At 39.3% G+C, this 15,557-nt stretch overlaps 1 protein-coding gene across 1 annotated transcript; it reads left to right on the top strand.

The window, feature by feature from the left end:
- Positions 1-6,118: 6,118 nt before the first annotated feature.
- LOC108673861 lies at positions 6,119-14,983 on the top strand. Its single transcript, XM_018161740.2, has 2 exons — positions 6,119-6,461; positions 12,335-14,983. The coding sequence occupies exons 1-2, from the start codon at positions 6,366-6,368 to the stop codon at positions 14,855-14,857; spliced, it is 2,619 nt and encodes an 872-aa protein (XP_018017229.1). The 5' UTR covers positions 6,119-6,365; the 3' UTR covers positions 14,858-14,983.
- The last annotated feature ends 574 nt before the right edge of the window (positions 14,984-15,557 follow it).

Raw genomic sequence — 15,557 nt, 5'->3', positions numbered from 1 at the left:
TATTCTATTTGTTTCATCTGAGCTCCGACGTTTTATGAAGAATTTTGACCCGCGCTCCAACCGTTCGCTTCAGTTGCCTCTACTGCTACCAAAATGGAAATCTTTACAAATTGCACATTATTCCCTATTAATTGTGTTCTCAATTTGTACAGTAAGTTTAGTTTTGTGTTCGAATTAAAATGTATAGTAAGCTAAATTTCAGTCCTTGGACCGGCTAAATTCAGAAAAATGTATTCTATTTCATTTTAATCTCAATTTTTATTAGCCACATTATAGGTATTTTTAGAGCAATTATTTATTTTTATGCGTAGAGGCAGCAGATGCGCGCGTCACATCGAGACCACCGTCGCTGCTCGCCGCTGACTGATGCCAACTTAATGGAGAAACTCGTAATTTGCGCTCCAATAAAAATGGCAAAAATCGCCGTAATTTGGCCCTCATTTCCAGATAATGAAGTTCTGCGTGCAGTAGAAGCGTCTGGGTGCAATACTGGGCTAATCTTGCTCTTCGTATTCAGGACTGAAGCCCGCGATCTAAGTGAAACCTGATTTTTAGCATTTAATTCTATTTTATTTGAATCTAATCTGGGAAACACTTAAAAATAACGACGTATGGTGTCATATTAGGAGTGCTACCTTTCATTCTCCAACTGTTTTAGTGATGCAAATTGAGCAGAAAACTGGTTTTCTATGTTAATTTTTCAGAAAATTCTGAAATATTATTGTTAATATTCGTTGTTAATATTCATAATATGATTCAGAATATTCTGATGGCCTTACATCTTGACCGCGTGCACCAAATGATGGTGTTGTGCTCGCAGCCTCTGAGCAACGGCCGGGCAGTAGTCGCTTATCAGCGGCCCCGCCAGTGACTTCAATATGAAATCTTCGCTAATTTGAGGGAAGCGAAGCCAATGCGTCTCAGGCGGAAGCCTGGAGCGATATTTCTGCAGGGTATTCATTAGTGAGATGACCAATAATAAGAACATAAATTACCTTATAAGCTGCGACTGTGCCAAGAAGAAATACAAACAGGCATGAGTGATTCAGTCGTAGCTGAAAGTCTTATTAATGCAGTCATTGCTGAAAGTTTGAGTATAAATTTTTAGTGAAAGTAATTTATCAGATATCTTTCCTCATTATAGACCTGAAAATATATTGGAATTATTCACATTAGTTGCGTTACATCAAATCACCAAATCTAGCAACTTTGAAGGACACTGACACTGGAAGTAATTTCACGAAATTTGTGACATTCATTAATACAATAGTACAATTCTTTCGCTTTTTCAGACATATTCAGCAGTTTTATAGACCTTATCCGATCTTAATATGTGTAAATTATAAGTAAGAATGAGTCGGAAATTTGTAGGTTGCTTGCACGGATTCAGTACAAGCTTGGCCATACTTGCTTGTAACGTCTTCTAGTTGAAATGCACAACGGAAAATATTTACTTGCAGAGGACTTGAACATTGGATATTCACTTGATTGAAAATTTAAATCTTGTCAGTGCCAGTCCAATTAAACTAAGAATATTTCTAAAGATTGCCAATTGTTTTAAGCCGCAGCTTTAACCAAAGTGACACGAACTCTACTCTGAGGTATTTTGAGCGCGTATGAGTTCACGAATTAAGCTATGTCTCTGACACTACACTTCGCTACATGGAGCTATGTATCTGACACTATATACACAATACGAAGCTATGTCTCTGACCAATAATAAATTACAATGGATACTTCATGAGCTGTACACATCATGCAACCAACGAGCAGGGAAGTAGTGAAAGTTGTATTTGTTCATTGTCAAAAATTCAAGATTTATCACGCAAATAATTTCAAATATGGCCTCAAAACTTTTTAAAAGTGTTTGAAGTGTCCGGTGTCAACACCGGACAGAAGCAAGCGCTTCTTTATTTCCTATAACTATTTAAAGTTAATTAATTCAATTTTAATTTATTCGAAAGCTCTTTTATAGCCTCCGACCAACCTCGCAGTTATTAACTAGATTCAGGATTTGCAGGACCTTCCCCATTTCATCTCAAGGAAGACTTTTCTTCCTGACAGGATGTTCGCGTGGACGTTCAGACAGATGCCGCTCATACAATGGCGTAATTATGAGTTGCCTGTGAAAGCCGTGCGTGATCACTACTTGGCATGCGTTGCAGTCTCCTTATTGGGGCACTTGTACGGCGATGCCTTGAGGGTATATCTGCGGGTGCATACAGAGAACAGGGCGACTGTGAGTTAATGCATTGATTGCAAATAACTTCTGTCATGTTGGTCTTCGTCAATAATTATCACTAGTGTATCTATCTAAATAATTAGGAACAGTTGTTCCTTGTGATAAATCATGACCAGTTCATAGAGATCACTTCTTTGTCGGCGTTGCATTTCCCCTGGATTTCATACGATCCCTCGAAGAGTTCAGATGTATAATCGAACAACGAAACAGGACAATTACCCTTTCGTGATTTAAAATAACTAGCTACCATGACCCTTTTAAGGAGTAAGAAGGATTTTACAGGCCCGAGCATTCGATATGTAATAATTATCTATGGAGATCCGGCAGAAGAATTTTTATCGTTGATGATTTCCATGAAAAATTTTGCCATTTTTTTGTAGGTACACACTGCGAATGAATAACTTTTCTTTTTTTTTTGTCTATGCTGAAAAATAGAGTCTACATTTCAATTAATTTTATTTTAAATGTATTTTTGTCAATGTTAAAATTTCTTTGAGAGTTTGTTCAGAGTAAGAAACTTACTGTAAGATCTTGAACACTCTGATACGTGGCGGATTTTGTTTAATGATCATAACTGTGATACGCGGCGGATTTGTGTTGAGCTTTAACTAAGATTTATGAGCCGATTCTTTGAATGGCAAGAGTGAGTTGCTTCAACTTTGACTTCTTGCGATTTATCTTTTCAAATATTTTAAATTTCAAAATTTCGTGTGTTTGCTTACGCAAAATTCTTCCTTTTGCAGCTTGTTTGTCACCATCATTTGATAGTCGTTTATTCTTTCAATGCAAATTAATTACACCTGAATAACGGTGAGATAAAGAGATAAAGCATTTGAACTGATCCCGTGCGGATGCGCTGCAAATTTCATTATTGCATTGGCAGTTTTTTTCTTGCAAAATATCCTAAAAGCTGCACCAGCTGCAATAAATCATTTATTTGTAGAGAGCCCGGCTGTCAAATTCTCGTAAATGTGGGCGGCTTTGTCATTCACTTAAGATTTATTCTTCTTTTAAAATGTTGCCAGGGGTTCGGTGAGCGACGGTTACAGACGCAGGCACCCAACTCAATCATTTCCAAGGATTTAATCATCGCTTAAGAGAAATTGGTTTTAAAATAGGTTGGGTGAATAGAAAAACCAGATTTATAAAGAAAAGTGACGTACATTCATTCATCTATGAGTGGAATGAATGCAAGATGTATATGTCGTGCCGAAATCGCGGAATTGCCGAATCTATGGAATCAGCAGCCAGTTTGCCGAATCTGTAGACTCAGCATTTCGTTGCTGATTCAGAAATTCGGACTTTAGAGTTAGAGTTAGAACATAAATCGACAGTTAGAGTTAGAAAATGTTAGGTCAAGCTAGCTCAAGTTCCTTTACATTTAAACATTAAAAAAACTTGGCTGATTGACCTAACCACAGATTCCTATATTATTATTCTACAGATTCGGCAAACTGGCTGCCGGTTCCTGAAAATCACCAATTTCTGCGCTTTCGGCACGACATGTAAAACGGTGCGAGATCTGAGCTTCGTGATCTACTCATCAGGTAATGTAATGGCATAGAAAAATGTTTTAAAAAATCCGACGTTTACATCAATTTTGTAACGCCTCATTTTGATTAAGAAGCAACTTGCAGTGAGTAGGTTCCAAATCACAGGTTCAAAACGCAGGATAGGATTCTTTCAGCGATGGAAAATATTGACCTTTAATAATAATTGTATGCCTGGGAGCCCTTAAAGAACAGCGCCGAGTGATTCACACAAAGGTTTTGAAACTTTGAACGTAACATTTTTTGCCAGGCACTTGAGAAGAGCGCTGTTGTGCGCCGAGGTGCGCTATGTTTCTATTGTTATTGTCAGAGGGAGTCCAGCTTACTCCAGCACGGGCTATGAGGGCGTACACCGTACAACATAAACCTGTTCTTGCCAGTCTCTGCATTACCAATTAGATTTTTGTTAACTTGGTAACTTTTCTGCCGAGTTTAATCTTGGAAGATAAGATAAGAATTCATACATGAACTGAGACACTCGCACTGGGAAGACCCTGAAGGTCTACACGACTATTTGCTTTCCTATTGACGTCGCTCCGTAAGAGACCTTCTCGATACTTATAGGATATAAAAGCTCCTCAGTTTTGTCCATACAACTTACATTACCGAAACAAATATTGTAATACGAAGCCAGCAACTTCTATGGCCGCTATTTCTAGTCCAACCTTTTCAAATTGAGTCCCTTACGACTACCCCATGTAATATGCTGGCCACTATTGCCGATGTTCTTTGCCCGAACATGGGCATCATAAGGAGACTCAGTAAAGCGTTTTTTAGGACGTTAACTAAAGATTTCTCCGCCCTTCAGGGCTGCAACTCACCCCACCATTGGCTGCGCTTGACGTCAGCTGGGCATTGCTGAGAGAACGCCCTCTCGTGGGCAGAGATGAGCCGCTTAGCGGACTTACCGCTAATTCCTTTAATGAAATTAAGATAACACAAAAACACTCAATTTTTTACGGCAGCTCATCAGGAATAGTGACATATCTTCTGAATTTTGTAAGTCTCCGTCATATCAAAATTGAGAAAATTAAGTATATCTTTCCTGCGTCAAGTTTGGAAATATTTTTGCATGGCAAAAAGGCAGGCACCTGCAGACTGGCACTGGACTTGTGGCCAGCGACGCTGACGAAGCTCTTCGCCAGGTGAGCTCAGAGCACGTGCAGCGGCGACGGTATAAGGGCCTCTGTTTACCTCATGTCCTGTGGACCGATCAGTGCAGCGGCGACGGTATAAGGGCCTCTGTTTACCTCATGTCCTGTGGACCGATCAGTGCAGCGGCGACGGTATAAGGGCCTCTGTTTACCTCAGGTCCTGTGGACCGATCAATACATTTCCGACACGCTTCAAAGGCTCGGGTAGCGGACAATGCGCATTACTCGAGCCCGATTGCCTCCTCCTAGTAGGAAGTGAACTAAACTAACGGCTCTGAGCATTTCATGTCCGTTTCCTGTTCAGTGAATTTTTTACGAAGACTAAAATGTGCATTACCAGGTCTTTTGCATTTGTTTACTTGTAGAAAGTGAACGATGAAGAAAATTTTCTAAGTCCTAACATAATCTCACATCTCAAACAAAGTCAATTCTTAGATAGGAGGTAAACGTTTATTGGTTAAGACAATTCATATGACAATTCCAGCAAGAAGTGAAGTCAGATAACCGGATAAAATGCTTAAGTCGGAGCTTTGATAAAACAAAATTCTTCGATGTGGAGTGAAAACTTATGACTGAAAATAATTTGTCACGAATATATCTAACAAATATTTTCGTAGTCTGTGATCGGAGTGAATCAACATAATGCTCCTATGTGAAACAGGACGCGCTATTCCGTGTAAACATACGAATGCTGACACTCCTATTAGTACCTGAGACACTGTGTTATAATGTGAAACGTGCACCTATGTGAAACACTGTTGTCTGATATTATTTTTTAATTTAGGTAAAGAAAATAATTATCTTAAGTTTTAATTGAGCTTTATTTCCTCAATTAAATAATAAAGATATCCTGTAATAGGCAGTCATTATATATAGGCTCTACTAAAGCATCACATGTTCAAATGCGTGTTTTCATTTTCCGGTATCGAACTGATTTTATGTCGCTGTAAGCTCAATGTAGTTGCTTATATAGAAAAGATGATTTCCATATTTTATTAAATGAAAATTTTGTTTCTGCCTTGTATTTTTATTTAAAATATTTGGTAAATGTTCTATTAGTTTACTGTTTGTTATATAGCGTTCTAATTGCTATCATTCTTATTCTCCATTTCCCAGAAATCTGTATTAATGATTTTAAAAAGCATTGAATCCGAACGAAACCTCACGAACGATATCCAGACGACTTTTACCACTTTATTTGTGCATCTATTGTTTACATGGACTTATTGAGGCCTTGTGCTACTTATTTCCTTGATGCGAAGCGTCCCAACCCCGTAACCAAGTCTCGGACGCTCCAACAACCGATGAAGTGCTCATGCAGATCTCACTCTGCGGTGATTACCTTCGTATGGACACCTCATCTACACAGCCCTGCCGAGGTTATTGCTGGAGTGAAGCAGGGAGTGGGTTGGAGTAGCCATGGTGGAGGTGTTGGAGTGCAGGGAGAGCTACTCACACACTCTTCCCTCTCCGCCGCACTCCCTCAGTACTCCAACACACACGGATATAACAGAGGTGAGATTCACAGCCGTAGATAAGCTGATAAATATTACAAATTCTCTTGAGTAAATATTTTCTCTTTATATTTGGCTATGCAATTTTCAGATAATGTTCCATAACTCTGAAAAAAAAACTAAAATTATACTAACAATTTTGCATTTTCAACGTGGGAAACTATATCTTCTTTAATTTTGCTTGCTTCTGCAATTCTGATTTTGATCATGCTACTGGTTTGAACCTCCTAGAGTCTTGCACGACTCAAGGACCGAGTTTCAGTCTAAGTCTTAAGCGCCATGGGTAATAACGAATGGGCGATGCAAATCAGGGGTTTTTCCACGTTGTGAAGGATAAAACTCAAGTCTAGCATAATAAATACTTCTAAACTGATGCTATTGGTAGCTATGCCTTCCGTTCACTTATGTGCCACCTTCCCATGTGCAAATTATTAATTTGTACGTTGGCATTATATTGAAGGAGTGTGATGCATGTGAAATCTTGATGCATGGCGATTTCTCGTGGTTAATTTTGAATGAGAGCAGCAGTGTTGTTGCAGCCCTCGAGAAACGTTCGTTGTCAGCATCCGAGTGTTATTCTTCTTTGGCACTCAATTTAAACCGGAGCTTGAACAACCTTGCGGTGGCAGTTCAACCCAAAGTCCATTATTTAAGCATTAAAAGTTTCATCTTTTATTAAGGTTCAAGTCTTCTTCATAAGAAAAAATATTTATACTCGTATATACTCCACAGATATCGATTACGAGCTTAAACTAAAAGTCCCGGGAAGAATAGCGCCGATGTTCACTGGCGTATAGATCTCTTTACTATGGCCGGATTATTATTCTTGGCATGAAATGTTTATGCTCAATCCATTCAATGATATTGTAGTTAGAGCCTTGTCGTGAGATTTTTGTGCTCGAGACATTCAATGACATTGTAGCTTGTGCTCAATACATTCAATGATTTTGTGGCTAGAGTCTTGGCATAGATGTTTGTGCTCAATACATTTAATGATACTATAGTTAGGGTCTTGGCATAGATGTTTGTGCTCAATACATTTAATGATACTATAGTTAGGGTCTTGGCATATATGTTTGTGCTCAATACATTAAATGATATTGTAGCTAAAGTCGTATAGTGACAAACGTTGGTGACGCTCATGAAAATATATACATATAACATTACAACCATAACAGCATATTACTATTACATTTAATTTTATTTTATCATGTCCTAGAATAGATTTGATCCTAATTTAAGTATTAAATCCTCTACAATAAGTCAAGTGTAGGCTATACTATCATTTATTTACTATCTTGGTGGGGCAATACAGCTGCAGCGTATCTGCGTGCGCTGCAATAACTCAAGTGGATGTCCCAGCAGTAAAAACACACGAGGCGTACAATGTAATGCAAACACTAGGCTCGTGCCCCTATTTGATCAAGAGGCAAAAGTGTACACAAAAGTGTGTGAACCTTGAACCTGCGGCAAGCAGACATATGGAATTGTTTGCTCGCTACTTAACACGGCCTCAGCTGAGCACAGTTCTTGACGATGAACCTGGCTAATGATCCTTTGCTATATAGGCATCGCTGCGCCGAGCTATGCTTTCATGATAATAATGCCTGGAGAATTAATATACATTTCAGTGACAAAGAGCAGTCACTTTAAATATACATAATCGTCTTGTTTCATTTTTTGCAACAATTTTCTGGAGGTATGAATTCATGAACGGACATTGCGCATCAGTGAAAGCTTTTGTTATCTGTGATGGTGTCAACCTACGGCACGCTCCGCTATATACAGTGTTGCAATCAATAGATTAACTAAGGAAATATTTATTCATATTAAGCAGACGAGAAATTTTGAAGAAGTTTTGAGAAAAATAATAAGTTTTTATATCATTCATTCCTGAAATTTTGTATTTAATTCTTCAACTCTTGTGATGAAGATCAATTTAGCAGCTCACCATATTATATAACAAATTATTACATAATGATGTGTAAGACAAGGTTTATATGCCCGTACATTATTGGCATGTATTTTTTAATATAATGATTTGAAATAAAAAATGTTCTTCAACTCTTGTGATGAACATCAATTTAGCAGCTCACCATATTCAGCAAATGATTACACAATGATGTTGTATAAGACAAGGTTTATATGCCCGTACATTATTGGCATGTATTTTTTTAATATAGTGATTTGAAATAAAAATGCTACATCAAGTTCCTCAGACTCTGAACTGTTTTCACCAAGAAATGTGCCGGGCTGTTTCAACGAACTAATCCTGAACTCACTGACGTGAGCGTTGCACGACAATCCCATCAATACAGAGATGTAACTTATCTCTCCATTATGTATATACTTGCCCACAAAAGAAGCTGGCTGTTCTTTGCATTTTACAATAAAAATTGCTCCCGTTTGGTCACATGTTCCTTTCAAAGCAATTGCAAATTTTTCTCGATAAATCAAATTCTGAAGCAAGAGATGTTCATAATCTGTAGAGTGGTAAACCCAAACAATTTTGGAATTTATACAAATAAAATGATCGTTAGAGTATAAACTAGCGCGCAATAGTTCATATAAAGAACATATGAAAAATATATGAAACTAAACTTGCAATTAAATAATTCCTAAGAAAGCAGAAGTACAGAAAATCGAAGCACGCTACATCCAAGGTAGGTTCTCACCTCAACCACGTAGCCATTTGGAAACATTATATAAATTGCATCAACATCAACCGAATAAAACTGGAACGACAGATTTCGTCTAAACTAATAGCGTATAATCTCATGGTGACATCTGAGGACCTTGAGGGCCAGACGTAACAAAATTATTGATAAATTTCCCTTTGATGATAATTTATTAATATTTCGAGGGTAGGGGTGGTTTGATTTGTACCAGTTTTAAAACCTTTATTTTACCACCTCAATATATGGGCTAGGAGCCACGTGTTTAGTGTGGCATGTTGAACTGGATGGTGAGTTAGTTCGGGATCCGCTTCTCTGTATGTTTAGTTCAAGAAAATTTCAATAAGCAGCGCCGATGTTGGCTGCTCATGCAATGAGCGCCGCTACTTGAAATAATGTCTGCATGAGTGAATTAAAGCACAAGCACAAATATGTTCAACTAATATGAGAACCCAGATTTATTTATTTAGGACCCTAGGATTTATTTAGGCAAATTAATCTATTCTGAAGTCTCGAAATTATTGTACAATTATTTCATATAGAGAGCCTATGAGTAGCGCAGGTCAGTGTTAGGGCAGGTAATGGATGCATCTGTAATTTGTCGTTCAACGACGCAAGTGAGCGGTGCACTTCAGGCACCAGCTGCACACATGTTTATTCGTAGTACACGAGTTTCAAGGCCGACATCGTAAACCGGCGCAAATCGTCATATATCCTTAGAAATCTTCAGAGATCCTCGTAAATCGTTGCAAAATGTCCATATTTTTGTCGTAAAGCTGCCACTGCCATTGACTCGGACAAGTGTGTTGTGACGCGGACTAGAGATATTGTCGTGTCCTAAAGATGTCTCTTGACGTTATGTCAGCTCTCCGATACTCGCCGCTTGCTCGGACCAAACGAAAGCTCAAAAGCGCATTGCTTTTTATTGAGACGAGAGGCAGAAGCTTTGGAATATTACGAGCAATACAAAGGCCCTCTCTTGTTCCGAAGCTTGCTGGAGCTCCAAAGTTTTACTGAAGCCATGCGAGGAAGAATTTTCATGGACCTACGGCCAATGGAAGTCATTTGATTTCACTAGAAATTACGACACCGAGGCTGCGGTCATTTGCAAAAGAACCTTGTATTCAATGGCCACATTTCTGTAGAGAGCCCGCACGGTCCTGATGCTCGCAATAATTTACGAATGTTGTCATTCTTTGACCGATCTTTTTCTACAAGTGCTGTAAAGCAACAAGAATCATTTTAGCGATTGAAGGACAATGGTGGATTATTTTATTTGACGCTGAGATTTTAATCATTAAAAAGATGCTCAGGAATGAATGATTAACATTATCTTATGCAGCTTGGCTGTTATGTTCTCTCATATAATCGTTCACTGTTCCTACTGTTTCCGTGGCGCCTGCGCAGTTAAGACGTTCAAAAATTTCGCCTGGTTTCCGGTTGCCCATGTCGCTCTCAGCGATACTCTCGGCAATTTGATGGGCGTTATTAGGCATACTTGAAAAATTTTAACTTAATTTTTCATCTTTCAGGAACTTTATTTCTAAGAACATATCATATTCGCGTGTTATTTCACATTAAAACTTAATCTGATCCATTCGAAGTCGAAAGGAATATATTTATTATTTTGGGTAAAATATGTGACACACAGTAATCATGATTGCCAATTGGGAGCCGCATTAACATAGTTCACATTTTTTCGGTCAACTATAACGAGAATATTCCATGCTAACAATGATCACAAGAATGTTCATTACCAACTTACTTTTCTTTTCCTTCGAAGTGTACAAATAAACGGAGGGCATTATAAAACATGAAGTTCATTTTCAAGTGTGTCAACTTTATCAATTCAGAATGTGTGTTAGAACACATTTTTATGTTCGAGATTCTTACAAATACTTTTAGTTTATTTCACCGAAGTCATACTAATGAAACATAGATTCGTTTTGTGGGAAATTTCCCACCGTTTATCATATTTCTATTCTTTAAACTGAATTTAGTAGTAATTTATGTTTGGGTAATATTAAGATTATTCTAGGGTAAGTTTAATGTTATGGTAATTTTGGTCAAACTCGGGTTTCCGCAAATAGAGTTCGCACTGATACACCACCGTAGCACTGATACACCACCGTAGCACTGATACACCACCGTAGCACTGATACACCACCGTAGCACTGATACACCACCGTAGCACAGATACACCACAGTAGCACAGATACACCACCGTAGCACTGATACACCACCGTAGCACAGATACACCACAGTAGCACAGATACACCACCGTAGCACAGATACACCACCGTAGCACAGATACACCACCGTAGCACAGATACACCACCGTAGCCACACGCAATTTCATAATCTCCAGCCTGCCTGTCGTCGGCCGCCGCTACTTCACCAGCATTCAACCACAAGTCTAAATTTCTCCCTTGTTCTGCAATTTGTCTATTTCTTGGTTTGTGTGCAAGATTTTCTTTCGTTTTGTTTAGTTGCTAAATGCTTTGCTTTATTTTCAACTGGATGCTTCAGTTTCAATTAATTCTATTAATGGTGATCTTAATCACGTTCAACAATTAAAATTCAATTTACTTAAAAGTTCAAGATGGCGGCACTGAAAATAGCTGTGTTATCAATAGCGTAAGTCGTCAATTGTTCATTAATTTCTTTCAAATCAAACTCTTCAACTATTCTATACTATTTCCTAACTGCAGCATCCTCCTTAATCTGATTTCATCTATTTTCATTGAATTGTCTCTTCAAAAAGTGTATTACCACACTGAGTCCACAATTAATTCAGGTGTGTTAACATTCAATTTTACTATTTGTTTTAAAATCTCACAGGATACTTTGAAATTTAGAAACGGTTACTTGTTCATTCACCTGTATTCAGGCTGCACCCTTATTTTTATTTTCAGTATCACTCCATCTGTTCAAGACCAGCTGCAACTCTTTGGTGCCGATGACGATAGCTTGACGCATTCTGATGTCCTTGATTCACTTGCCGAGACCATTGCCGACTCCATCAAGTCTACCAACAATTATTGTTTGATCGACCTTCGTCTATAAAAAGTTCTATCTAAATAAATTAATAAATCTCTGAAGCTATCATTCAACTTACTATCATTTGCCGTAAGAAAGACTGTGTGAAATTATTCACAGTTTAAACTGAAATAAATATGCTATATTTCTTGATTTTCAGATGTGGCAGGACATCGAAACTCTACTTCTTGCAGAAACCTTCCCGAACATTTCGCCCTCTCCTATGACACCAGTTTGGTCCCCTGCAGCTTCAAGCTCCGTAACTCCTCCAATGCTAAGCCCAGTAATTCCTGTGAGACATTCCATGCCTGAATTTGAACAAACTTCTGCAAATCAGAATACCTTCGAACCACAATCACATCACAGTTCCTTACAGGCCTTAACTCCGGTCTCAAGCTTTAGTCCCTCAGAGGCGAGCTGCTTGAACGATTCGTTCTCAAGCGGCTGCTCCAGCAACATGCTGAGCATAGTGTCTTGCATGCGAGCTCTAGACTCCAAACAAAACTCTGCAGTCCCTCCGAACATTGAAGGCAGTCGATCTAGTCTCTTGACTGATGGAGCAGGCTTAGTCTTTACTGATTTATCGGATGCTACACCTAATACCCTTGGGTGCCGGAGATATGAACATCCACAGCCCGTGCACCTTGACTACAACGGGAACAACGACGTCAATAGCACAAGCTGGCGATTTCAAGACGACAAAAATGGATTTCAAATGTTTTCTTTGAATGATGAAAATAATATTCATCAACAGCGGGTAGGAGAAACGAACGCTAACTTGAAAGCGTTACCTCCACTGCCTTCAATGAGCAGCTCAGGATTTCCTCCAGCATCTTCTTTCAGTTGCGCTCCATTTTCTTTTGACTTACATAATTGTGACAGGGCTTTAAGGAATAATAATTTTACTGAGGCTTGTCTTCCAAGCCCAATCTTTTCGAACGTTGAATGCACGTTGGAATCGCTTGAATCTGAAACCTTTCCAGATATTCCCAGCATAGCAGCACATCCTGATGACGCGGAGTTTCATCTCAACACAGCAAATGACCATCCTTCCATCCATGAGAGTGAGACTCATGCTCAAACATCTTGTGTAGCTCCCCCGAGCTGTTTTAATTACTCCTCAGATATCCAACAAAAACTTTCAGTTCCTTGCTTTTCCAATAGAGACCCAAAAGATGTGTTGTCGATTAATGTTGACAGTGTCCATAAGCCTTCATGTCTATATTCTGCTAACTACATGCTAGACACTTCAGGGCAACCATTGAAGAAATCAATAGAAGGCATCAGCCAAGTCGATCATACAAACCCGGAACGGAAGGTTGGAAGAAAGCGAGCTCGAAATAAAAATAACGTGCAAGCAGAGATGTCCGAAGAAAAGTTGACGCCAAAAATATCAAAAATCGATGAAAATTATGACCAAAAAATTGATTGCATTCGACAAAATGATAATTCCTGTAAAGCTGGTGCGCTACCAGCTGGAGATGCAGCACAGGAAGATAAAAGTTACTCAACTGATATTTGCCTTTCATTATCTCAGTACACTGAACTGCAGAACAGTTTTCAACGAATTAACCCTAAAAATCATTACAAAATTCATAAATATACGCACTCTCATCCAAAATTTGAACCAGTAGACGGATTGATCACAAATGAAAAGAGAGTCCATACAAAAGTTACTCAGGCCCCGAGCTCGGACCGCCGAAGGATTAGTCCACAAGTCAACACCACAGCCAAGCCAGCAGGCTCTTTAATTGGGAACAAAGCTAACAATGTGACTTCTGAGGCCGAGAATCAAATCAACACTGAATGCGAAACGCCTTGCACTTGCCATAAACCTGACGACGAGTATTATCAGTCGCCCGACAGCTCCCTTGGCCACGCTAATCCTGTCCTAAATTCTACTTTAGCTCGGCACGAGACCGTTTCTGAAGCCATTCCGGATCATATCAGCTATGACATGCACCTAAATTCACAATCTTGGTCGTCATCAGCATACCTTGGCACGGGCAGTTACCCTGCAGCCTCGGCGCAACATTCAAGCTACCCCACTGAGTATCCTGGCTACTATAGCTCCGATGGCTACACTCCAGCTTACCTTTGGTCACAGGACTTGCCTGCTCCACCTCCTCCCTCAGCCGAAGACCTCGCCACTAACAACCCTAACAATGCCAATGCCCACAACAATGCGTCATTGCCAAGGATTTCAGGACAATCGACGATGGCATGTCAAACTGACGCGACGCCTGTGAGACCAACGTTTTCTCAACAACAGCAACACGCAGTTCAATACCACCAACATGAGCTTCAACAACAGCAGCAGCAACAGCAGCTGTCGCAAACACCAGCTCAGCAATCTAACCAACAGCAACAACAACAGCCACCGAAACCAAGAAGGCGAAGAGCCAAACGAAAAGTAACCATACACAAATGTCCGTACGAAGGCTGCATAAAAACATACATCAAATCTTCGCATTTGAAGGCTCACTTGCGGACGCACACGGGGGAGAAGCCTTACCAGTGTTCCTGGAAAAGCTGCGGCTGGAAGTTTGCGAGATCTGATGAGCTGACGCGGCACTTCAGGAAGCACACAGGCGACCGCCCCTTCCAGTGCCGACTGTGCGACAGATCCTTCGCTCGCTCCGACCACCTCAGCCTCCACATGAAGCGCCATATATCCATATGAGCGAGCACCACTATTTTTTGTGGTTTAAGGTGACATTTAATTAATTGATGAGGCTGGCCCATTTATAATGGACAAAATTTTTGTGAATTGTAAGCATTGTATTAACGAACGCTTGATGCCGCGTTGTTTGTCATGTATTGACGTGACATATTGACTTCAAAGTATCAACATTTTATCAATAATTAATTGATAAAATATCAATGGACTTGATCAATGAATTATATCATAATAAATCAAATATATTCCTAACTTCATATATGTAGGAAGTAAAGCAGGCACGGCACCGTCTGCCGACAGTGCCTGCATCACGCAGCAACTTGCGACCAAAGATGACACATTTGTCTTACACTTGACAAGATTCTCTCTGTCTTAAGCATTTTGTATTTATCCCAACATAATTCATTTCAATTTGAACTTTCTTGCTGAATTATAATTAAATCATCTTTGAAAAAAAAAACGTTCCGTTCAAGTTCTTATGTTCACCTTTCATTCTATTTTCATCCATCGCCATAGCAGTTTAAAATCTAGGGTTGAAGACTTCCTTCTTCCTTGTGAAGAAATTTAGATGAAATGTTTTTGTTATTGCCATACTCAACATTTACTATAGAGTTCATCCAATGCCATACCGGCGATCCCTGAGCCATAGAATCAGCGTTCATCTGGCCAGCAGAAAAAAGGAGTCCAAGCGTGCAAAATGAAA

Source organism: Hyalella azteca, unplaced genomic scaffold (assembly GCF_000764305.2).
Source record: "Hyalella azteca isolate HAZT.00-mixed unplaced genomic scaffold, Hazt_2.0.2 contig16486, whole genome shotgun sequence".
Lineage (NCBI taxonomy): Eukaryota > Metazoa > Arthropoda > Malacostraca > Amphipoda > Hyalellidae > Hyalella > Hyalella azteca.
Note: the sequence above shows the minus strand (reverse complement) of the source record. Positions and strands in the feature narration are given on the sequence as shown.